This window comes from Poecilia mexicana, unplaced genomic scaffold (assembly GCF_051168715.1).
Source record: "Poecilia mexicana isolate PSO_F unplaced genomic scaffold, ASM5116871v1 scaffold_12, whole genome shotgun sequence".
NCBI lineage: Eukaryota > Metazoa > Chordata > Actinopteri > Cyprinodontiformes > Poeciliidae > Poecilia > Poecilia mexicana.
The window spans coordinates 17013708-17041031 of record NW_028263381.1 but is presented as its reverse complement, the minus strand read 5'-3'; the positions used below and the strand labels follow the sequence as shown (position 1 = coordinate 17041031).

The 27324-nt window shown below is 37.1% G+C and overlaps 1 protein-coding gene across 1 annotated transcript in view; it reads right to left on the bottom strand.

The window, feature by feature from the left end:
- LOC106918300 (matrix metalloproteinase-17-like) overlaps positions 1-27113 on the bottom strand; it is a 98764-nt gene extending 71651 nt beyond the window's left edge. The window contains exon 1 of the mRNA XM_014987922.2: positions 25472-27113. Coding sequence (XP_014843408.2) covers positions 25472-25621 — 150 coding nt within the window. The 5' untranslated portion in view covers positions 25622-27113. The remainder of the gene's footprint in view (positions 1-25471) is intronic.
- Positions 27114-27324: the final 211 nt, after the last annotated feature.

Below are 27324 nucleotides of genomic sequence, written 5' to 3'. Positions count from 1 at the left end.
GGGGAAGAAGAAATGCGATGATGCCGAGCGTGCGAATCTGTGCTGCACCTTGCAAAAAAAAAAAAAAAAAAAGAAGCCATGAAGTGTCTGGATATGTGCTGTTTCATTAGGGAAGCTTGGCTGAGAGGAGCTGTACTGTACCTACAGCAATAACAACCCTGCAGCGAAATGACAGCCTGGCTGGGAATCACGCACACCCTCCACGGCCTACACCGAAACTGAAAGCAGCAAGTCTGTACGGCAAGAGGTCACAAAACTTCAAACTTGAAGAATGGAAAGATCAATTGGAGAAAATAAGGAGCCGAGGGAACTTTTACTTTGCAACTCGACATAGCTGTAGCCTGGAAAATGGGGTCAAAGTTCAAACTCTAGCATTACATCCAGCCTGGAAAAAAAAGAAAAAAAAAAGAAAAAAAGAGTAGGGTCATATAATAAAGCCACTCCTCCCGGCTAACACGGTTTTTCCACACAGAATATTTACACAATTATGGGGCCTTGCAAAAGTATTTATTTCCTTGATGGTTTTTTTTTCTTTACAGTTCCCATGTTGCATCCAGAAAGTTAACTTTATTTTTATGGATTTCTATAAACCAACACAAATTATTACATAGCTGTAAATTGGAAGGAAGATAATACATAAGTCAGAAAATCATTTCAAGAATTATGTACTTTGATAACCCTAAAAAAACAAAACAGGTGTGGATAATTGCATTCACAAGTCATCAAACTATAAATTTGTGTAGACTTGTGTGTAATTGAACCTCAGTATAAATGCAGCTGTTTTGAGAAGTTCTCAGAGGTTTCTTAGAAAACATTAGAGAACAAACAGCATCATTAAGACCAACCTCAAAGTATAGATAAAGCTGAGAGGCCTGTGGTAACTTTGGGGGAACTGCAGAGATCCACAACTCAATGGGCAAATCTACTGGCAGGATAACTTGTACATTCAACAAACCTGACCTTTAAGAAAAGAAGTTGGATGGCCTCTTCTAGCAAAAAAAAAACAAAACATTTTTACCGCCAGTCCTAGAGTGTGTCCAGTCAAAGTCCAGACAGAAATCCATGGATAGTCTGTAATTTGAGAGTTGGCATTCACAGACATCCTCCATGTAGTCTAAAACGTTTAGGTATTTAGCAAAAAAAATAAATAAAAAGAATGGGTAAAAATGTCAGTCTATAGAAGTGTAAATCTAGGCCCAAAAGACTCACAGCAGTCACTGCAACAAAAGGTGATTCTACAAAGCATTCGCTCACTGGGAATTAATACAAATGAATGTTGACTTTTGAAAGTTCTATTGGTTAAAAACTTTATTGTATAATTTTCCTTCCACTTCAAAACTACGCTCTGCTTTTCCTGTCTGTCAAATAAAAAGAAAGTAAGCATAATACAATAAAAATGATCTTCTGTAGTTTTAATGTGGCAGTATGTGGAAAGGTTTAAGGGGCAGGAACACATTTGGACAACTTCATTTTATTCTGTTATTCACTTTATTTCTAATTTTTATAAATCTTTCGCCGTGCTGGATGTCTGCGTGTCTGCGTGTGTGTGCGTGTGTGCGTGTGTGTGTGTGTGTGTGTGAGTTTGGTTGTAATACCTTGTGGGGACGATGTTCCTGACATACTAAATTGTGGGGACCAATTGCTCCTTGTGGGGACCGGAGCCTGGTCCCCACAAGGGGAAACCCTGTTTTTGGGTCAGGGATCAGATTTAGGGCTAAGGTATGAATTGAGTTTTGGTTAAGGTTAGGGTTAGGTATGTGAGGGTTACAGTTAGGAAAAGGATAAAGGTAAGGTTTAGGCTGTAGAAATGAATGGAAGTCAATGGAAAGTCCCCACAAAGATAGCCATGCAAATGTGTGTGTGGGTGTGTGTGTGTGTGTGTGTGTGTGTTTTCAGCACAGCTCCAAGTAACACTGTGATGTAGTGAGGTAATAAGAAGCTTGTCTGTCAGACCACAATCCAGCTGCCTAGCAATAAAACTGTGTAGGCGACAAATCCAAGCGGAGATTGTGTTATACTCATGACAGACTGGTAGTCAAAGAATAACTATTCTGTTCAATGCGTGGACTTTAAAAATATCCAAACTTTACTGCAATTGCTTTTACGTGGCACATTTATGTTTTTTTTTTCTTTTTTTGTGGCCCCAAATGTAAAAATAATCCAGACATGGCTGTTTTGAATATTCTTTTCTTGTACAGTATTTTAAAATGAATATTGTCACTTTTGTGCTATTTATGGCCTCTGTTTTCCTCAGCCGCACTTCAAACAACAGAGAAGCTTATGTACATAATTATAAATAAATCTTAGTAGATTCTGCGATGGGATAAAGCAACACCATCGTTTTATTATAAAATGCAAGAAAAATACATTAAAAACGTCAAATATTATCACATAGCCTGTCTATGTAAGAAAAGAAAACACGCCGTAATGGAAATATAATGCTTTTCTTTTGAATGTCTCTCACGGCGCTGTAATAGTCCAGGTTACAGTCTGGACATAAACTGGATCGTTGCAACATTTTAATTATTTTCCTTTTCTTTGTTCTGTAACAGACTTGCTGATGTGCTCTGAGTCTGAGATCAATGTTTGGACCAGTTCAGGTCAACTTTTAGCTTCATCTCCAGAACAATCCAGCATAAAGTTCCCAAACAAACCCATATGATTATGTCTCCACCACCGTGCTTTACAGTTAAGGTGCAGAGATGCCAAGTTTAGTTTTGTCCACCCCTGGTGCTCTTCATTAAAAAATAAAAAAAACAAATTTTAGTCTCGTCCGTTCAAAGAACATTGTTTTGGAAGCATTGCGTTCATTGCTACATTGGAACTTTTGAAACCTAAACTCAGAAACCATATTCTTTTTAGAAAACAATGAGTTTCTTTCTGAGCAACGTTGCAAACAAACCATACTTGATTAGTTCTTATTATTTATTTATTTTTTTGTAAATGACAGTGGGTGTAATATTTAACTCGCTAATCGAGAAGTAAATCTTTAATGGCATGAATTTTGTCATCCGTACCTGCCAAACAATCTCTGGCAGTCAGATCACAACCAGAATTACAAAACAAAACAGCAATAATGTTTTTTTCAAAAGAATATACTGAATGTAGCTCCGCTGTTTGAACCATTTGGATAACTCAGCTCTAACTAACAAAGACAAAAATCTACATTAATATTCTGAAGAGAAATAAGTTTATTTTATATTTGTGTTGTTTCTTCTCTTTTAACAGTGAAATAAAAGAATGAAATTTATTCTGCTTCTAGCTGCCTTTAATCAACTGAATTCAACAAACGGCATCTGGCTGCTAATTTTCTATGCAAGCAGTGAGGTTGTACTTTTGCTGCTTTGCAGTTTCTCTTATTGCTGCATCGACAGTCATGCAAATATTTATTTTCTATGACTAATTTCAAGATCCTATGAATTTCTATTTCTCCATTAAACAAAAATTGTTGTTGTGTACCTCTTATAATTTCAAACCAAATGAGCATAAACAGTTTTTGCACGTATATTAAAAAAAATCCACAAAATCCTCCTTAGATGTTCTTTAATTAAACACATGACACAACCTTACAGCTGTACTATTTGCATTTCTGTCGTCTCCTACAGTTCATTGGCTCCACAGGCTGCTGAGTACTCCTGCACTGTCGGTGTCTAAACTAAAATCAATCAACAGTAAAGGCTTGCGTTGCATGACAGGATTTACATTCCTGTGAATGAGCAGAGGAGGCCAACACGAACATGCTGCTCATTTGCGCAATGCAAGTGATTGTCATGGTTCTTCAAATTGTGCTGTTTATCTCGGCGCTATTGACAAAAGGCCACCTCAGTACTCTTGCAGCATCAAATGAAAGTGCAGCGAAATTGAGCTTGCTGTTTGTTTTTAGGACTGTCGGTAGGAAAGAATCAGAATGCTCTCCAGCGGTGAGAATATTCAACAAGACAGGGAGCGTGTGATGCTTTGACACAGACTAGAGGCTTCCCAGCTCTGCAATGAGAGACCTTCTAGCACCTGGTGAAGATGTGTCGTGTCGTGTTGTGACGGGAATGCAATAAGGTTTGCAGAAATACTTGATAGTTTCATGATGCAGTTCTTCACAATCTGTTTTTAGCTATAGCTTTGTTTTATCATTTATTGTACAATCTGACATGCATGCATTTCTATTCCCAATGTGAAAATACACAACTATAACTATCTATAAACTCAGTCAGGCACAAGCCTATCCAGTTCCAGTGGACTAATGCTGCATAAAGAGCTATTCAAGGATCCTCAGTGAGTTGATCTAGGCCAGTATATTTATTTATCTAATTTTGGTTAAGCATGGCAAGATCAAGAAGCTGCACAAGTATCAGATTAATCTTACTGTCGTCTCATTACTTCAGTTAATAACTTTGTTAGTCTCCCTCTGCTATAGCATGATTTCATCTCGGTGTAAAAACAACCACACACTCCGAGGCGTACAGCAGGTTTGGTGTGCAGCTGCTGCTCAGGGAATTATTTTAGTTCAGTCTGTAGGGTTTTTTTCCACCTGATCGATCGGGATGGGATCGTAACCGAAACTCTACGGCTTCCTCCACTCCTAAAACAGACAATGGAGAATTTACAGTTCCACTATGGAAGAGGACCAGCTAAAATTCAGTTCTATTGTTAACGCTGTTAAAATCTATAGGCGTCTGTCAATTCAGACTGGTTATCACATTTCTCAATTTCCATTTCAGAGAGTGTCAAAGGCTCTAAGATCACATTTGCACTCGATTAACATCAAAGAGGGATCAGTTTTACTTGTGTGTATAATAGCTGCTTAGCAATTCTCTCTCTTAGTCATGAACTTCCATGAGTATGCTGCTTTAAAAAAAACTGATTTTCAAATTACTTGTTCTTTTGTGGAGGATGTCTAATTAGTTTAATTGTTACTTGGGGAGAGACATCCTGAGAAATAACTCTTTTTGTTTCTTTCCCATGGGCTGAGGAGAGAAAAAGACATAGCAAACATCTAATTAGCCGTTGAAAAATTGCTGAGCTAATACGCATCTCAAGATACAATCTGGAAAGTAGTCACTCTCCAAATTAATGTTGCTGTGCGCCGTGCCATGGGACAAAGGGAGTCGACTCTCTGGCAAGGACACATTTTTACGCCTTAATGCTTATTGTATCCGAGCCTTTATAGCAATTCTAATAAACACATTACTCACAGACGTTGGACAAACTCTGAATTTCTTCCACTTGTGCAAATTGCTTCTGTGTCTCACCGTCTTCCTTTTTTAATTTTACTCAGACTTACAGATGCATTCCAGCCACGTTTTGAAAGCAAAAGGCACGGAGGGTTAATTATATAGCACCCTAAAACTTAAAATAAAGCAAATTCAGATAATTGTGCTGAAACGTGATAAGTGTGCTAAGCAATAGCTGCTGGAGCATAGAAAGAAACGAGTCTGGATGCGTTTAAGACCTTTTCAGAAGATCTAAAATCAGAGATGGATGATGGGGAATTTTAGGCTGACATGCAACCCTATCAGTCCTACAGAGTACCTGACAACAAACAAACATTTTCACTAAGGACCCAATTTCAACAGAACAAATTTGTTTTATAGCTTTGATATAATTCCACTGATCATAGCCAATTCCAATTTTGCTAAAAACTAGAGATGCACAATAAATCACCAATAGCATCAGTATCCAGCTGATGTTAGCTTTTTTTTTTTTTTTTTTTTTAAAGAATTGGTTCTCTAAACACTTTCAAGTGCATTGTTTAGTGCAAAAATGAGCAATTTGAACACAGGAAGGTAGTAATTACATCGATACCAATACATCTGTGATTTTTAACGATTAATCCTAACTGACCAAGAACAAGTTTAGTCTGTTTTAACTTCAGACAGCGAGAAGAAAGAATGCATCAGTATTTTTATTCGGTGTATGTCAGCTTCTGGTTTCAACGGCATTAAGGTGAATGTCACTCAGGCAGGTTTATTAATACCAGGTGGATGTTATGAGAGCTCACAAAATCAGACACTCATGAACAGGTCAAAGTAAAAGCTGTGACAGACACAGTCTGTCAGAGCACATCATTTTTATACCAAGGACAAAGAATCATAAACACTAGAGACAGTCTGGCTCACTTGCATCTGCAGAAAACAACATCTATCAGTGGGGGTGAAGCTCAGACAGGTTAATGTGGTGAAAGTTCATAAGCTTTAAATAAAAACTTAAGATGAAATTATAACTGGATTAACTCATAAGAATAATGTATAACGTAATATTGAGTACTAAATGTCAAGTACTCAATAAGTTGATGCTAATTCTTTTAGACTCATGAATGTCTTTAACACTAGTATGCAACGGTCCACTCTTAAAAAGGAGACCAATACATTTGAAACTAGTAAAATGTGTTTGTGTTCATATATGTGTATAGTCTCATTAAGACAAAATACGTTAAATGTGAGATAATGTAACTAGCAATTATGCAACCAGTCTTTTCTGTGAGGTGACAAGTGCCTATGTTTGTTTTTTTTATGTTTTTGCACAGAATGTTGCTAATTCACAGCCAAAACCCAATAGTCCCCATCACTTCTCAGGAAAAATAAGTGATATAAAAAGCATTATGCATTGCGCCGCAGAGAAGAAACAGATTTTTTATATCCTCATGTACAAAAACTTTTTTCCCCAATGCAGCCATTTTCAGACCGTGAAGTAAAGCAGAGTTCTGCCTTTGCTTTTGGTTGGCTGGGCCAGAGCCCTGTAATACCTTTCTTTTCTTTTATTGAAAAGACGGGATAAACAAATAACAAAGCAGCACAATTTTATATACTTGGAGCATATACTTCTATCTTATTCCCTATCACAAACCAATCACACGCCAACATAAGAGGTTACTGCTGACGTTAACTGGGTTCTCCTTCTTCTTTTTGTTCCCTTTCTTATAGCTGAGGGCTGTTTCACACAGCGGGATCCAGAAATCCAGGATAAGAGATAAAGCCAGGGTTGACATAATGTGATCAGTTCATCCTGACAAACCAGGCTCTGGAGGTGTGACCATGTCAAGCCAGGCTTAAGTAATTCAGGTAAGTGTGATAGACCATGAGATCACATGGTGAACTGTGTGCGCCATACTTCCCACGAAGCGAGCAGCATCTGACGGAGGATTATGATGAACTGAAGCACAATCATACTAAAGGAAGGAAACACTGCCGCTGTAATAGTAAACAATAGCAGAACAGCTGAATGCGAATACACAATTTCTAAGTGTTACTATTAACTGAAAAACATAATGCTATTTAAGAAGTTACCTGGCATTTGGTAAAATGAACAACTTTAAACATAAAAATAAACTGCGTAAATCTATAATGTAACGTGAATCTGACAGTGGATTAAGTGATGTTGCTTTTGTTTTTTTTGTTACGCATCTTATATTTATAAAGAACAAACATAATTAGATGAAGGAGGATCTGGAAACAAGTCAATGTGCCTGCTCATAAATTTAATTCTCGCCTTATTTAAGCCACGAAATGAGGCTAGTTACCTGAACTTATCTCTACTCACCATCTCTCCTTTTTAAAAGAAAGTTGTTTCTTCCTTTTTATTGCCTTTCACTGATCTAGGATTGATATCAGGAAGCAAATTAAGAATAGATGAGATGCAATCTACTGGCTCTCTCAGCAAGACAGTTGTTTAAAAACTAGGATATATATGGACATATATCCTAGTTTAGGTAACAGTGTGAACATGTATATGAACAGAGAAATAATGTTTTCTAAAAATGTTTTCCATTATACATCAGTAACTAACACATATGACCTATAAACTTAAGATTGAGGTGAAAGTAGACAAAGGGCATCAGTCTGAAAGTTGTTTGGATGAGTTCTACCTGCGCCGCCTGAAGGCATGAGTAAACAAAGGTGCCGCTAAGGAACCCCGATCCGGCAGGGGGCCATTAAAATCCCTTGAATTCTCACGCTGAATAAATCTCAGAACCTGTTTTGGTGTTGCTTGTTTGTAGTGAGATTTAACTAGATATATAACATCTGACAAACGTAGTATGTGTAAAACTATAAATATGCAGCGGGTTCCTATCCGGATGTCTGTGACCATCCCAAATGAGCGGGCCAACAAGGAATATGCGGGGATAAAACTCTCAATCAACAAATGCCAAACACACAGCAGACCATGAAGAAAGTGAGTCAAACCAAGATTGAAGGAAGAAAAACAAGACAACTTGGTTTGAAAAACACTGTGAGGAGACTGCTGTGGTATGCCAGAGACAAAAATAGTGTGAATGTAAACAGTGTATGTCAGCAAGGTCCCAACAGCCTGCCCACTTGAAAAGTCATGTTGAAGTAAGCACAAGTACAGCAGATGCTATATTTATGGTAGACTTTGCCACTACTTGTCATCTCTAATCATTTTATTATCACTGCTGATTGGAAGGGATTTTATTTCGATATAAATCTAATTCCAGGAAGGGTCAAATTGGTCAAGTTCCTAGATTAGACATTCGATCATCTTAGAATCTGGCGGAAGAATAAAATCAATCATGTATAAGATGTTTGGTAGTTTCTTGCAGTGTGTAAATCCCCCGAAGCAACCATGATTACATGGGCATTTTTGGCACAGACAAACAACTTTTATGTGGTGCATAACAAGAGGAGAGCGGTTCACCTCGCCGAAAATAGAAAGGCCACATGGAGCTGATTTGGGGTTTTCTTAAAATGAAAACATTGGGGAAAAAAAGAATTGGAAAAAAAAAACTCAGAGAAGAAGCTGACAATGTTCATCCAAGCAGTTTACATGGATCTATCACCTCTGCCAAAACCAATCAAGCCCAAAGTACTTGCAGCAGTTAGAAAGAAAAGACAGAATGAGGCTTAAAGTGCAGATTAACCATTTTAATTAAACCGTTTTCACCATTTAAATCAAAACCACATTGTTTATTGTGGTTACAACAGTAATGACGGTTAATCAGTCTGCATCTGCCTACAATTACCTTGCTGTTACTTTATCCAGTGTCTGCATCAGCTTCATACTTTCTCGTTACAAAACTTGTTCGTTCAGACCCCTACAGCCATCTGAACACAGCAAGCAAGAAAGAAATGTTAATAAATCTTCAGCCTCCAACGTGAGAAAGGCTGCAACTGAGCTCTGTCATCATGAACAACAATTTACTTTGATTAATTCGCATGAAAACAACAGCCGGCTTTTGCAGCAAAAACAAAAAAAAAAAAAAGGTGCACTGTTCTCCCAATTTTGTCTTCTATTCTGACACAGAAAACACTGGGAAAATGGGATTCATCAGTTGTGAACTTCTCTGCATTTTCCTCAGAAGTTGAACTTTTTTTGAAAAACCTACAGAGACCGACTGCCACATAGACGTGAGACATCCTGAATCACAATGACAGTGTTGTGCCGTAGAAGTCTGATGGTCAAAACATCAGCAATGTCAGTCATGTATAACATATTTATGCCACTTCTTTGATGCTCCATGACATAAAATATTCATGTGTTTGAAAAGACCAATAGTTCTAAATGCAAAACACTAAAACAAGAGATGAAATGAGCACACTGCAGGTTCCTTGGCAGAGGTATCGAAATATTAACGCGATATTCACGCATTATATCATATGTACCTGATTTATGCTGAACTGAAAACTCACAGTGAATCTAAGAACGTGCTGTTTGTTAACACATTCAAAGACATGTTTAAGTTTTGATCTATCTAATGAACTGGATTGTTTGTCAGGATCGTTTAAAGGAAAATGAGATGATTTTATTCACTGACCAAGTCCTTTTTGTTCTCTCAACCCCTCAAGCGATTGCAGCTGATAAGGAGTCTTAAAGAGCCCAGTTCTGTTAGACGTTTATTCCAGCTAAAAGGAAGTGTGGTAGTTTTTTCTCACAGCGTCAAAACAGTAGGGAAATTTACATCATAATATGAATTATTGTGCATAACAGCAATATCAATATCAATATAATATATATATTTGATATATATATATATATATATATATATATATATATATATATATATATATATATATATATATATATATTTTTTTTTTTTTTTTTTTTTTTTTTTAACCTCAGGGTCGGATGGTTTGGATAGCTTTTTCGCCACTATTCAACAAAGTTGCCATTTGACAACTTCTGCATTTATTCAGGTTCCTAATCTATGACATTGCGGTGTGGCTAAAAAGCAAAAACTGAAGAAATGTGTATCAGGATAAATACTTTTTCATGACACTGTATGTTTGTGGTGCTTTAAATCGTATGCAGTAGCAGATTTACAACTGCGAAGGCTGTACTGAAGAGTAAACTTATGCATCACCACTAGGGTCGGATGATACATAGCATTGGGATCACAAGAACAAGACACTTCTTTCTAATACACAGAAGGTTCTTCATTTCTCTTGTGTCTCCGGGCTATTATGATAAGAGCTGAGTGTTTGAAAGAAGGCTTTCTTCATAGACTCTGTACTTGAAATGACGGAAAAAAAGAACAGTAATAAGCTATAGTATACCGAGAGGGTGTTTTCTTTATGCTACAAAGGCTGAAAGAAGAGCACACAGCATCTCCTCAGATAAAGCAGCCATGTAAGTAACTTTACCCTTGAAACCTGGCTTTGTTCTGAGTGGATGACAGGAGTAATTAAGAGGAGATATGGATATAATCACTTCCCCATCAATACATTTACATTACTGTATTTAAATGGAAACGTATGCAAGTGTTACCCAAATATTATAGCATATATGTCATCAACATCATCACCATGTGAAGTAGGGCTGTGTAATAATATCGATTTTGCGATATGTATCGATATTTTCTTTCCTAGAAAAAATTCGATATTCATCCACAAGTATCGTAACATCTGATAACTTTTTAACCTTGTTAAGTGTCAAGGTTAAAAAGGTATCGGACTATGCAGAGCAGGGTACTTGGCGCACTTTATTTACTTTACAAATGCATGTAAACTACAGTTTGTACTGTTTCAATTAAAAGGAACATGTTTTCTCACCACTTCTTTGATTCATTTTGTCCAGCTGTCGACTTTAAGTCTTTGTCCATGTCCAACCAGAGCCAGGTATTGTGTAGTTGGTGCTTTTAATCAGTTTTCAGTTAAATTAATTCAATCCAACTCTATAACAGTCACAAAATGTCACCAAAATCACTCTGTCCCTCTAAAATCTTTCAGAAAATCGCAAAAGTATATTGAATTGTATCGTTTGCTGAATATCGCAGTATATATCGTATTGTGACCAGAATATCGTGTATCGTATCATATCGTGAGATTATTGTATCACTACAGCCCTAAGTTTCCTGGTCACTTTTAGCAAATTGGACCATTTACTTTGATTATTATGAACTGTCTTAAATTATGTTGTTTAATTTTTCACCCATTTTATCCATTGCCCAAAGGCGTCCTCCTGGCAAAGCTGTTATATTCAGAAATATTATATTTTTAAATTTGGCAAGTGAAGTGCCTAAATAAAACACAATTAGTACTCTACGCCTGATTTTCAGGACTCTTCTTCATGTCCTGCACTACCTGCTTTTTCATCTAATGGACATGTTTTGAAGCATCAACATAGATGTAGCCTTTGTAGCATTTGGGTATGCAATTGCAAAGAGCCTGTGATTTCCCCCTTCCACCCCCCAAAGTTCCCGACATCTTAGGCTCGGGTTAAGGTTCACATTTTAATGAGACAGCAACCAGAAGCACATGAAGAAGAAAACACCAAAGGGGCTAAATAAAACTCTGAGAAAGTCCTGGAGTGACCCAGTTAGAGTCTGAACCTGAACTCTTAGAGTATCTCTGAAATGATCTGAAAAGGGCTATGCACTGATGCTCCCCATCCAATCTGGTTAAAGATGAATGTTTCTGTCAAAAAGATGAGAAGCTTTCAGAAGAAAGATGTGCCGAGTTTATAGGATCCTTCCTAAAATGACTGGAAACAACGATTGGTGCAAAAGGTGCTTCAACAAGGTACTGGAAGAAATGTTGAAATAGGAACCAAAGTGCATATTTTGCAAGAAAACATTTCCAATCAGTAACTTTGTTATTATAAATAAGCAAAAGTTGCAGTGTTACTGAAAGTAATTATGTTATTTAAATTAGAGAGACCAAAATGCGATGACTTCCTTGAGTCTGAAAACTTAACCATACATGTTTCCAATTATACAGTGACATAAAGAAATCACAGAGAATCATATCCACAGCAACAATTTATGAAGCTTTAACCATCAACATGGGAGATTTTACTACTGCCCTGTGTTTACGGTCATTTTGCTCCTTACTTGCAATAGATACATATTTCTGAAATTTACCGTAAGCCATTTCCCTCAGAATACTCCAAATGTTCACCTTGCAACTTCACATAGAAAATTTGTAACTGGTACATGGTTTTTGTTCCAGCTGGTGAAACCAATTTAAGCAGATTCAGATTATTCTTTTAAAATTATAATTGAACACAATGGGGGTTTTTTTTTGTTGTTTTTTTCCCCACTGTTCCTGCAAACACTCATCAGTAATTGTTCATTCGGATATAAAGGATTTCACTCATAAAATATCATCTTTCTTTAGCTTCTTCTATATATTGTCTTCTATTTGTATTTCCACGTGATTGCACAAAATTGGAAAGAAGAAAAAAATTGACCAAAGTGATTCATCCAACTCTTACATCCTAATATTCAAATTCTATTGGAGTTATTTAGGGGCATAAGAGTTGAATGACCTACACAATGCGCAAACATGGATAAAAACTGTGATATACAAAATCTCCTCACAACATGCCGCCTTTAACAAGCAGATCTAAGTGATTCATGTGTCTATTTATTTAGTAAGCATATCCATCTGTTGTTTACAACTACACCCCCCAAAAAAACATCCTGTTCTCAATGACAGCAAACAGCGTCTCATATCTCAAACTGCCAAAACCCATATACAGTCATTTGTGGATGCGTTTGTGAAATCCAGATGACTCGTTTAGGAAAATTATTCTATTGTTTTTTCCAAGTCAGCATGAGAACAGCTGACGGTTAATTCGGGATGCAGGGACATGCTGCTGTGTTTTAGCTGCGGTTTGATGCAATCGTTGGCTGAAAGAAAATCACGCCAATTGCAAAAGTCTTGCAGTGCCACACATAAATAAAACATCACCATGCAACAGAGTGGCAACCATGTGCTTTTGGAGCCCTTGAAATCCATTTTGAATTGATTTCTGGGAGTATCATGAACTCCTCAATAACGCTGACAGTCTTCTCAGGAACCTGCACGTCCTTTCGGAAACTTTACTGCTCAACACAGCCTATGGATGACAGATTAGATGTGCGCTGACTGAAGTAGTCTGCTCTCCCTTCCAGCAAAGCTGAGAATGTCTTCTGTGTGTAACATGCTGAACAATTGCTCCCTGTCAATCTTTATGGAGAAATATTGCGTCCTCGAGATTCAAATCATATCCCACGTGACTGTTCCTGAAATAATCTCCCTGTCCTGAATATGAGTCCCATGATACATTTCTGCAGACGGGAGGTCAAACTGGTAGATGAAAATGGAACAGCAAAAGGATCCAAGCTTTGGATGAGGATAAAAATAATGTATTTTCTTCTTTTTTATCCATCGTTAAATATATCTGCATGCACCTTGATGTTTCAAACTATGCAAATAGGACCTTTGAGCTGTGAGTGGACACTTTTGTCCTAGAAGCGCCGCTGTTGCTAAGGCCTTCATCACATCAAGTATTTAAAAAGGGTTTAAAAAAATGACACTTTTTCTCCTTGTCAACAGCAAAACAATCCAGATAAGATGGTGAAATTTAAAAACAATTTTATTTGTGTTGATCCAGTAGGTGGTGACAATCTCTGCAATTAATCAGATGACAAAATGCACAATCTACTTATTCAAATGTGAATGTTCCAAATGAGTAAGCAGAGATCGTAATTGGCTCTGAATGGAAAAAAAAAAAACAGGTGACGTAGTAAAAATCCTAATGGGTTTGTATTTTTGTATTCCTTTACTGCTTCATAAATGCATCAGTCAGCAACAGGAACTTTGATGAAGATCAGATGAAGGTTGGGACATGTGCATCGATGCGTTTATTTGTTGTTGGACTCAAAAGACAGGACCAGCAGAAAAGTATTTCTCTTTTATGTTACAGTCATTTGGAAAAAATCTGAATCAGTCAAATTTGGTTCTGGCAAGTCAGACATCAAAAATTCAGTACTGACCAGGAAAACCTCAAATTGTGCACATATCCAACTCTACTGGAAAATTTGATTTTGACATTGTACAGGTGAATCTTGTCAGATGTTGAAAAAATTGTAGAAAATGTTTTCATTGTGGTGGTTTGTAGCACATGCTCAATACAAAAAGCAGTGTGAGCAGGAACGGCGTAGGATGTAATGTTATTGATTTGCCAAAGTGCCAGTTTGCCAGGTGCACACAGAAACTAACAAAAAAATGTTTTTTTGTTTTTTTTATCATTTCACTTTATGGAAATTTCACTAAAACTATGGTTTTCATGAGGATAAGAGGTGTGAACAACACAGAAAAGGCCAGTTTGATAAAACATCTGCTCCTGGTTCCAACATGTTTCTTCAATACTTTAGTTGAAATTAGGACATTTTCATTTATGAGCTCAAATCAGCAAATAAAAAGTGAAACTGAAAAACATGCGACTACCTCATAAAATAACTATTTGACATTTCCAGATGTTCATCTAATTCCTAATTGAACAGGTTTTTAAGAAGAATTACTTTTGTTGCATTTCACAAAGAGAGGATGTAGCACAGTTAATCTTAAGAGATACTGAGCTTCAGACTGTTTACACGGACAAAACACAAAACAGCTCCGTGAAGAAAGAAGCACTCACAAAAAAAGGATTCCTGTCAATAACAAATTTCAGCCTTCTTTTTTTCCTAACCTGACAAAATTGTTGAACTTGATAAATATACATAAATACATTTAAATACAGATAAATTATTTGTTCTACAGTTTTGTTTTGATTTGTTTTGTTTGCATTTCTATATAGTATAGCTGCCTTCCTCTTAAGATTACTTTGAAAACTACTTACTTTAATTGTTGAGTTAAATCAAGGTTTATAGCTGACACATTAAAGAAGATAGATCATTTAAGAATGAGCCAACCCACAAAATTAAATTTCATGAGAAGTAATGAACCAGAAAAAAAAAAAATACGGCCAATGGCCATTGGATGGTTTTTATTCATTTTAAAACTATCATGAGTAATAAAGCCGTCCTCAGGGAATCCCAGTGGTGTCCAAAGTCAGTCCTCAAGAGCCAGGGTTCTGCATGTTTCCATTCTTCCCTTGATTTAACACACCTGATGCTTCAATAGCAGGCCTCTGCAGGTTTTTATGACATACCATTTAAATCAGCTGTGTTGGAGCAGACACACTGCAAACTTGGAGAACTTTTGCCCTGAAGATTACAACTGGGCGCCCGCCGTTTAGATGACACCTTCTTTCCTCGACTAGTTATTCCAGAGCACAAATCGGTGTCTAGACTTTGTTTTCAGCCTTTTCTATCCCCGAGCTCCTGGTTGCAATCAGAGGAATCATGATTTGACAGTAAGCAGCATGGTGGAAAGTGTGCAATCTGATGTGCAAGAGCAAAATAAAAGAATGGAAACACAGAATGAATGAGAAACTTTTAGAAATATGAGATGCTGATGAAAGTGGAAGATCTGTTGGTTGCCAGCTCAAACATTCTGATTTCTACTGTTCTGAATGGAAATAATACTAATAATAAAAATATTAGCATCTATTTCTCCCCTTAGCTAAAACCTCCCGGGTTTCTGCTTTTTGGCTGGTCGAATATTGATGCATAAAGGAAATTAATTTGGTCTATCTGAAGCTACAACTTTATTTTTGGAGAAAAAAAACAACAACTTAAAATATCAATGAAGTGATCCAAGAAGCTCCTCAAGCTCCTTTAGTCTTTTTTTTTTTTTTTTGCATAGTAATCTTCAATGGGATATCAAATATCAGGACAGAATAAGATGTCGGGGGGGCATTGAGTGGCCGCGGTGTGAGAGCAGAAGAAAAATCCTGTGGTTACAGATTCTTGACGTTAATCGTTCTATGAATTATTAAAATCTATCAGCAGAACAAAAGTGAGAAATGGATTAAGCAAGACCTGTTGGTCCTTACTGAAAGACTTTTCACTATTCACAAGGCTGACTTTTTATATTTCCTTTTTTTTTTTTTTTACTTCAAGCATCAAATAATAAGTGCTTGACAAGGTGGAAAATAGGCCATCTTTTGGTATTCATAGGAGAGGTTACTAACATTCCCTGAGACCCATGGGAGCAAGAAGAAACATACTGTCAACAGAAACTTAAATTATTCCTGTGTGGGAGAGACGGCAGAGGGCAAGTACACCAGCATGTTCTAGGAAAGCACAGGCGTTTAAAAAAAATGGCATTAATGTGGTTAAATGGAAGATTATGCAGTTTTGAAATCTGGACTTTTCTTGTCTAGGAAGAACAATTTGAAACACAGAAAAAGTGGTTGCAAACCGCAGCAATGCTAGAAAAAAATGTACCCTTTTTAAATTTTCGGATTTTGTGTCCTTTTGGACATGCATAGATTTTCAAAAATCTTTAACATTTTTCCAAATGGCAGGGGGGGAGTCAATGGTGTGTCTATTCAAAACAGTGAACATTTTTGGACATCTTTTTACAGCATTGAAAAAATGTGTCTTTGAGATGCAGCCAAAAATCTCACAGCTTCCCTCAGTCTTCTTGTACTCAACCTGCATGCACAAGTGGGAAGTATGTGCGTTTCTCACCGTGGGACCTGAGCATGGCTTGTATCTTTAATTGTAGCTGCTTGGTGCGATTCTATTTGGATTCCTCTTCGCTTGGAGCAAAGAGTGCAATAAATTTCCTGGAGGACTGCCAGCTTATTGTGGACGTGATTAAATTGTAGTGTTGGGATAAAGCCAGCATCGGCAGTAATATTTTACATTGTCTGATCGCCAAGGCATGCAGGTGCATAGGTCCAAAGGTTGTATTTAAACTGCCACTGCTACTTTCCATGTGGCACCCAGGACTAATGAAACCAACACAGTTTCACCTCAGAAGTTTTTCTGCGCGATGAAGACAATCTGGAAGGCTGGTCTCATGTTCCCTAGTCCATAAATGGGGAGCGCAAAAGACCTCATGGTGCGGTCTTGGTTAAGATTGAAGGAGTCCTACGAATTATTCAAATAGTTTTTGCATAAGAGCTTGGTGCTTGGCATTTCAAGTTACTGCCGTCAGATAAATTTTCATAAACCCTTATGTAGCAGTAACATTGAATGTAAATATGAGTGCCACTGCCCAGGGATGCCTGAGGGAATTGATCCTGCTCTATCTAGCTCCATTGAGTTCACTACCACCCAGTTCCTCATTCTTAAGCACACAGACTGAACCACACCTCAGCATGATGGGAAACAGACACAGAAAGTGCTTCTCAGTAGCCTCAATGGAGCCCTTGAGGCAACTCCAAGTATGCTGAGAGGATTTAAGGTCGCCCTACCCTTCAGAGCTTGCAAAGTGTTTCGCTAAAATTAATTTATTACCTAAAAAAAGGTGTGCAGGGAGCACTGGAGAAGCATCAGAATCTACCAGGTTCCCAATGATACCAGCTTAAATGCCCCTTTTAGAAAGCAAAGCAAGTCACAAACATCAGTTGATGAATTTTATTTTTTTTATAGGTATTGTGCTAATTGTATGTATGTAGTGTTATTATAAAATCATAAAAAATGAACTTCTCAGCCAAATAAGCTGGCAAACACCCACCGACAACAATCACATTGTCAAATCTTTAGCTTTTCATACCGCCTCACCTGTTTCTAATCATTACTCAGATGTGATTCTATCGATTTGACTCTCCATGCGTCTGAAAATACGGTGATTAAGGAAATTTATCAGCTGCTAATCTGGTCAGCTCATGCTCTCTTCTTGGAGGGAGAGCTCTGTGTGGTGAGCGAACAGTTCCACTGAGATGCTGTCAGCTACATTTCAGTAGAGAAAATATTCCTCCAGAGAAACATAATATGATGAGCACAAAACACAGCGCACATTCAATTTTAGCTGATGTAATTCCCTTGAGCACTTAAATCGCAAATGACTAATAGATAAAACTAGATTGTTGCGCAGCTGTAAAATGAACACTCCTGAGATGTGCTCAAGTAAGCGTGAGCTCCAAAAAACTTAATGCATGGTTGCAAACTAGACAAAAACAATATATACTACACCAACATACGAGCAGAATGCAGAGTTTAATGGGACTGGAAGTTGCAGCGATAGCCGTCAGGTGAATTATATGCAGTTTAGTGGTTGTTTCCACGTTCAGATTGGCCATCCATCACTCAGACATGCATGCACACACCCATGCAAACGTATATCCACTGTAGACAGAAAACAATGTGTTCAATCTGAAGATCTCTGCACTTTACAGACCTTTCAGTGAAGTGGATTCAAGTCTGACCCCACAGTGATGGCAAATCTCACTGGTCAACAAATAATAAAGTAAAGCTATATCCCTATTTCCTTCCTGTCTTTCACAGGGAACAAAAAAGGTTTAATTAGATGACATATGGTAAATTGTCTGTACTTGTGTAGCACTTTATCTAGTCCAGAAGACCCACAAGCACTTTATCCTACATTCAGCCATTCAAATCTTTACTTTTACATACCACCTCACCAGGTTCTAATCATTCCTCTGGAGTAATCCACCAGTTACAGGATGAACTCCTACCTCCTGAGCCACAATCGCCTCGGTACAGAATCACTTTGATAAATGTGAGGTACAGTATGGCTGTAATGTCCAGTCAACGACATCGAGTACCAAGGAAACATATTTTACTGTTGAAAAATTGCAGAAATGTTTTATAACTGAAATGGGCTACAAAGTATTCCATAGCCTTGTATTTTTTTCCAGTGGATAGTTTCTTTAGATGTTGAAATGCTTGAAAACAGAACAAAGCTTAAAAGGGTCTCACATGTCATGCTGTGGAGAGATGATTTTTTTTTAACTGTGTTTGACACCATTGGAAAGATTAGAATCCACACTTTCAGAATCTGAAAATATCTCCAAATGCCCCCAGGGAGGTTTGTTCCTGGTTTTGTTTGTATATCAAATCTTAAGAAATCTGACCTTTCTTTGTTCAGCTTAGTTCAAATTATTAAATACTGGTCAAACCTGAACTGAGTTGTTATACACAAATTAGTCTAAAAGTATGAATTTGTCACTTGGTGATTGGAATTTGGCTTTTTTTTTTTCCCTAAATTGGAATTATTTAGCAGATCATATCCTGGAAATATCAAAATTTCTTCCGATTTTATTAGATGCATCAAAACAAAAAGTCCATGAATGTTTTATCTAGCAGGATGCATTTGATGTACTTTTTGAAATGAATAAAAATCATATCAAGTTTGACTCATCGCTTTTCCTCAAAAATGGATCAAAGCCTGCAATTCCTTCATTTTCAGTCAGATTCAAATCAAATCAAGACTACACTTTCATGTTGCATAGCCCTTAAAACCAAATAACTTCTGAAACCTTTCATTCTATGTGAGACAACATAAAGGGCTTGTTGTTTAGTAATCTATTTTAGCAGGCTTCCTGCAGCTGCTGTGCTAAAGCTGATCCAAGGTGGTCTGCAAGCCAACTAAATTAATTCCTTTACAAATAAAATAAAGGATTCACTAATCACACTCTAGGATTAAGCAAATCTATATTTGGTGAAGAATAAACCTGTTCCGATTGATTTTACTTTGCATTTCACATTAGAGCTGATTGAAGAAAGGGAAAACGTATTTGTATAAATTTTCTTATTTATTGAAAGGGGCTTCAAGGTGAAATTAAAACAGTCGACATCCCAACTAACTGGAGAAGTATTGAGAAATTAGTAGGCAATCAAAATAATCACCATTTGAAACCATAGTAGAAGTTATTAAAATAATAATTCTTATAAACTGCTTTTTTTTTTTTTTTTTTAAAAAGGTACATAGTTTTTCAAGAGTCCAAAAACAGTCAATATGACATATTTTTACTTAATTTCATTAGTTTTATGTGCTGAAGGAGACTATTTTACACTAATTATTTACTACAAGCTTTACATTTAAGTAAACAAGAATAAAGTTTGTGCCATCAGCACCTATTTGCTCCAGTAAGCCATGATAATGCACATGGAAAAAGAATCATTTATCATGGTGAAAAGGTCACAGCAGTGAAGTTTACTTTGCAGCCTGCTGACCTCCGCAGTGAGAGATTAACCCTAAAAAGGCACCGTTTTCTTACATCTATAAAGGAACTTCATTCTGTGGCTTCTATTAGCAGAAAATACTGCATCCCAAATATTTTCTAGCACCCAAAGGATAGAGATATGAGATGTCTCCTGGACTTGCAAGCAAGGTTTCCTTCCACATGGTTATATGTAAGAAATGGCCAAGCTTGGTTCAAAACAACAAACCTGAAAGCCACTTTCATGTCTTTGTTGTTTCTGGGCTCAAGAGTTTCCTGCATTTTGCTTTCTAGGGTGAACCACAGAAGAACACAGCTACTTTTTAAGCAACTTCCATTTTTGTTTTGTTTCTTTCCCAAATGTATGGCACAGTGAAAAAAATCCAGCCTGGCTGCGTTTCATGGGAATTCATGTTTTCTTCCAGCAAGACAATCTCTATCTCAACAGAACCAGCAGTCCAAGCAGCACCCTCACCAATTCATTCCATCAGAGATGGGTGTGTTGCATTTAGCCAGCAAAAATGGTTGACTCCATCCGCTCAAAACAGGGAGTTTCAAAAGCTGGTCTTTGTTTGCAGATAAAGTGTACCTGATCTTCTCTTTTCATCAGAAGCTGCCTCAAGCTGTCCAAAGCAGATAAGCCGACATCAAGTTATCATAGATGTGGTATAAAAAAAAAAAAAACATTTGGTCTGTGGCACTCTGATGAGCTTGAAAAACTATAAAGCACAAAAAAGAAACTATATGTCTTTATGTATTGCAAAAATAAACACATGTTGCATTAGATTTTTTTTTCCTGCAAGTTTATGCTACCACAATAAATTATATTTTTAAGGTTTTCAAACCACTTATTTGCTTATAAAAGTGTTGCAAGCAACAAACATACTGGTGCAAACTGTTGTTTTTAAAGTTGAAATAATTTTGCAGCACATTTCTCTTTTTATTTTGGCAAGATTGTGACACCAATTGTGATACAACACAATGTTACATTCATTTTTATAAAAATTGGTAAAAAAAAAAAAAAAAAAAAAAAAAAAAAACATATTGTATTCAAGCTTTGTTGAAAAGAGTATATACAGTTGGAAATGGGGAAAACATTTTAATTATTTAACTGCAAGAAATTATCAAAGTATAAAACTTTTTTAAAAATGGCACACACAGGACTTATGAAAAATATCAAATGTTCCATATTTATGTGACAGAAAGCAATAAAAATATGTTTTTGCTTTTTTTGTCCCCTCAAGAGGAAAGTAGAGAAATTCAAGAAAGGTGTCATTTCTGTTCCATCAAATGCACACCTGAAGCTTATATTCCTCAAGTCTGTAGAACAAATGTGAACGTAACAACTACCTTATGTTATTTTGCATTTATAGGGGCACAAAGTTCAATAAAGCACAAATTCCACATCAAGACTGAAGTCTTTCAGACATAAAGCTGCAGTGAAGTTGAGTGGTTTGCACAGTTTGGTCAACAAATGCATAAAGAGCTTCTACTTTTTCATCTGCACCCACCGCTGTGTGTGTCTATCATTGTTTATCCAACTTTAAAAAGAACTTTGTCCAAGACTTACCATTACTAACTGCTCCTACTTGATGCTCTTAAGTCAACAGCAATTAAAGAACAAAGACGGCCGTGTCAAGTATTATTCTTTGGCTGCTTTCATGCAAGCTGTGTAGAAATGACATTTCCAAGATGTTTTTCAGAGGAGCTGTGCGAGGGAGCGCAGACATTTGCATCAGATGGATCAGACTTTGAAGTTCCTGGATAGCTCTCAAGTCCAAAGCTTGAAAACTGTCCGAATGTGTTGATATAACAGATAATTGTCAAGAGCATTCACACAGGCAACTATGTGTGTCTGTGTGCTCACAACACTTCCTGTTTGAAATGTTTATCCCTTGCTCTTGGAGTTTCTCCCACTCTCTTGCTTTTATCCAGCATACATACAAACACACAAACTGATAATTTTACTATAGAAATATGAACATAGATGAGCCACGGGTCTCTTTTGCCGTTTTCTTGTCCCTCCTCTACAACTGTATAGTTATTTACACAATTTTCTGGTGTCTGAGAAAACAGATGCACTTCAATACAACAAAAACAATAAATGTTCTCTTAAGTATAATTTAACACACTTCATTGAGTAGTACGCAAAAGTATTCATTGCCCTAATTTATATCTTTGCAATTTGTCACATTATTACCACCAACTTCATGTCTTACATTGGAAAAGCAAAACTATTATCGCTGATGTTTTCTACGACCAGAGTTGTTATTCTGCAGCTCACCCAAGTCACTGCGGGTTTTTTTTTTTTCCTGCTTTAGGTGGCATTCTATGTTTTGGTAAGTTTTGCAAGTGTGCCAAACCCTTTTAAAGCGATTCTATCTCTAGATTGCAAGTGCTACTTTTCTGCTAATATTAGATGCATCCCTACTTGAACACATCTGAATAAAAGGGCTGCATTTTGTCTTTAGTGAGACATCAAGTTATGCAGATTAAATTGTGTTGGAACAGCGATGCATTTAAGCTCTGCAGGACAGTAGCTGTTGAGGACAGCAGTTGGAAGGGCCCTGCTCTTTCAGTTCTCTGAAAACAGATTGGTGAATTGTTCAAAATTTGGGATACAGTTTTTTTTTTTAACATACCAATGCCTAAAATTCCCTGAAATTCTATACCTTATCATGCTTGGTGTTGTCAAATCCTGTTTGTTCACTAACTGTTGACACACCGAGTTCCCTTCTGTATTTTCCAGGGACATGATGCCTTTTTATAGCACAATTAGGTTACAAATGTTAAAAACATGACTCAAAATAAATCTGACTTCGCAATTAGATGCCTTGAAAATGGCCTCTGTCTCTTTAAGAAGCTCCTGCTCTTTCTGAAACATCAACATCCGCACGTCACCACAAAAATGTTCGTCATCATCTCATTTACAACTCTCCGCAGGAGCGTTCAACTAAGAAGCAGTTTGTATGCTAAGCTCAGCAGACACCATGCATTTCCGCCAGGTGTTTAATTGCTCCTGCTGCTGCTAGTCTGGTGGAGCCCAGTGTGGAGTGTGCGGGGGAGCGTGCTCTGTGAGGCAGAAGTTTGGGAAATAAGGAGCTTTTTGGAAATAGTGAGAGGAAGCGTTTAGGCACCCCTAAATGGTGGCCAAAGGAGATTTAAGGATTTCTCAAACATGCATGAAATAATCAAAGCAACCATCTAGGTATGTTTTTGATGAGGAAATGACATTATAATATAATATAAAGCTTTAAAAATTCAATTTTACATAACAGACACTTTAAATCTGGGTTAAAAAGCCCTTATTTAGAGTTGCCTTTGATTGTTAATAATAACTGGAATATAAATTAATTCGAGTCTGAATTACAGTTTTGTATTACTTCTCTCTGTTTTGCCACTGTTATTTATATTTTTTGTTTATATTTATATTTTTTCACCTTTTTATCATAAGGTTCTTTGAACTGCCTTCGGAAATGTGTTGCACAAATAAACTTGACTTATTATTCTCTACCAAACTTACAAAGCCTTCTCAAAAAACAGATGTGTTTGCAAAATAGCTACGTTTTAAAGCAACTGGTAGCACCAGAGTTTATTTGGGGGTATTAAATCAAAGGGGGCACATTTTAAGGAGTTTATTTGCTTGAAAAAATGCTAAAACCCTTTGATGGTCACATGGTAGGATGTAATAAAATCCCCTTACGCTACATAAAAGTATGTGGCTCTGACTTGAAAGCTGTTTTTAAAAATGTTCCAATGAACATTTTTTTATTTTTTTTGTCAGTAGCTAAAGTGCTTGTGTGACTCAAAGTTCAGATGCAGAACCAGAAAGTCATGTTGAGGCCAGAGAGTAAAACAAAGCATAGAGGTAAAAGTGAAAGGGAGGGAAAACTGTTCAGTTCAAGCATCACCCTGAATCAAGGCTTTAATAGTTTGCGTACAAAGCTATGCAGCTTGCACTTGGTGAAAACATTATCAGATGTGACCAGACTAACCTTTTCGAAAGGCAGGAAACAATTTGTTTGGAGGTAAAGTGCATCAGATAATGTCTCAATGTCTGCTTTCTCGTCATCAGGAACAGCAGAGCCTCTCGGTATTCCACACCATCATAATGTGTTGGTAATAGGCTGGCTGGATGTACAGTTTGTGCTCATTACTAGTATTCCTATTACATAACTTCCTCACATGTTCTTCTAAGTAGCTGGGTTCAAATCATTGTGTGATAAAAGTGATGACTCGGAAAAAAATATAATGCATAGGACGCGCAGGATCAGACGGAGTAAACTTGAAGGAAATATCAAGTAAAGATATCTTTATAGAAATAAGCATAGATGAGAGAGGGAAAAGTTTAAGTCAGACATTAACGTGGAAAAAATGCATCTAGTTGGAGGGAAATGTTGAAGATAATCTAGTTTTACGAGGCATAAACTGACTCATTTTCAAAGAAATTCTTGCATACTCAGATTCATTTCAGATCTGATGCATTCCCCATCAAAATCCCTACATAGGAAAGATCACACACACACACACACACACACACACTCACACACACACAAATGAGTCTACATCTACAATGTATACCATACATGGTGTGATAAATTATGATAGACCGGTCCAGACAGATTATATAGATAGATATTTAACATAGACAGATTAGAACCATTAAAATCAATAAAGAGCTCTGGTGCAATCTATATTTAACAGAAAAAACAGACACACTTCTAAGATGAAGTCACAACTCAAACAGCTGCCTGTTTCTCTAATCAATAGTGCTCTCTTTATTTATGTGAATTTTCAGTTCTCTCACAGACTGCTGTACAGTCCACTGGACCCTTTTAATTATTATTTTTTCTATCTGTAGAAGGAAATGAAACGTGGAAGGGGAGTCCCTGAGGCAAATACATGCATTTATCAAAGACAACTTGATGCCTATTTTCATGACTTGATTGTTCTTTGGAGTCTAAGGGTCTTATTTTTAATCATGCCGTCTGTCTGCTACACCGTCTCTCTGCTTTGTGAATTGGACTGCAGAGCGGTGTTAAAATTCAGAGCAAGTATTTGGAGAAGGCGGCAATTGCTTTTAGTGGACGTTCAAGAGAACCCCCCTGGATAAGAGAGAGGATCAAACCAGCCGGGTTGACGTGAGAATGATTAAATTAAAAGCTGTGAAGGAGGGGAAACTTCTAAGTCCGCTGTTTTCTGATTAGTAAGCAGGGAAAATAAGGCAAAAACTTACCACCCCCATGTCCAGCTGTTCGGTCGTCAGCGAAGGAGCCGCTCCGGTCAGAGGCAGAAAACACCAAACCGGCACCAGCGGCAGCAGGAGCAGCAGCAGCATCTCATGGGAGATATTCCTCATCCACTTGCGGAGAACCAGAGAATTCATGATGCCCTAAGACAGGTTGATCCTGCTGGGCTCAAATGTCCACCCCGCCAGCTGCATCCATCCGCGGGATAAATCACAAGCAAAGACGCTGTAGAAAAAAAAAAAAAAAAAAAAAAATCCAAGAAAAAAGAAAAAAAAAAACTACGGGAGTACAAGTCTACCTCACTGTTGAGCGCAAACACATAAAACACATGAAACACGCTGCCAGTAAAACACTTTAGGCAAACAGAACACTTTGTTACCCGAAAATAAAACAAACAAAAGAAAAAAAACTTGCAATAAACAGCTAAATATTGTCTGCGAGAGAGACAAAATAACTGTCTCGTGCCAGGTCCGTCAGAGCTGAGATCCCTGTGGCAACACGCGCGAGCTCCGCGCTCCGCTGTAGAGTCTCGAGCACAAAGTGAGAAAAAAAAATGTAAGCAGCCACCGCCAGCTGCGCGAGGTTATGTCGCGCGCAAGTAGGACCCCCAAGCCAGGCGCGGTTACCCAATCAAATTCCGGAAGAAAATCCCAAAGTAAAAATATTGATGGAAGAAAAACCTATAGACTACATCACAATTATGTATTGTGGAAATGTCACAGACAAAGCAAAAAATATTGTCGATTATATTTATGAAAATATTGTCACATATTTTAATTAATCAATAAAAGACATGTAGTAGGTACATTTCTGTATGCAATGTTATAAACTTGATGATGACAGAAAAAAGTAGCAGTCGAAATCTTTCCATGAATAGTGGCTTGGGCAAACTCTTCTTTCGTCCACCCCATGCTCCCTCAACAGGCACTTACTGCCCTGACAGAAATGATAAGAACTAAAAAAAAATACAGATAACAGTTGATCCAGAAAGATAGACACAGGCATCTTTCAACACTGTACTCAATCCAGATTTGGTTACTCTATATTGTATTTTTCATGCTGGTCTCAATCAAATGAGGCACATCCAGAAAACTTTCACCGCTGATATTCAGTGGCCATTTTGGGGCATTATCTTATGCTGACATGCAAGGTTGGGTGTTCTAAATTGGTGTACTTTGGAGAAGAAAGTGCACCAATTTCTGTTTTTCTTTGACAAACATTGACCTATATGTGTATGTCTGTCAATGCATATGAACATATACATAATAAATAAAGAAATAAATTGTCATTATAGATATTAATTTTTAAGTAAAAAAAAATAAAAAAAATAATTTTTCAGGACTGTCTGGCCAAAAGAGTCTGAAGGAGACCGACTTTGGCCCACTGGGAGACGCTACTTAATCTAACTTTTTTAAGTGGCCTCAAAGAGAATAGAGATTTTATGAATCTCAAATTAGGTTTCAAATATTCTCTGTTCATCTGAGGATCGACCACTTTGAATGTTGATACAGAAATTATCAAATATTGTCGAGACACAAAAACCTCCAAAGTAATCTTTCAATTTAGAAAAGAATAAAAACTTTGAATAAGACATAACTTAATGATCAGCACAATTTTTCCTAAAGTGCTTAATTTATTGAATGGTGCTAATAATTGTGCTTTTATTTTGAAGTTTAGTCCTCGAGCATCCTTTGACTTACCATTGACTTTGCTATGAGTCGATTTCAACAGCTGTTGGAGAATTTAAATTCAGCTGGAGGGGTTCATTATTTAATGTCTTTTGACTTTGATCATGATTCATCTGAGATTAAAAAAAGATAGTGTCCTAAAGGCTAATTAA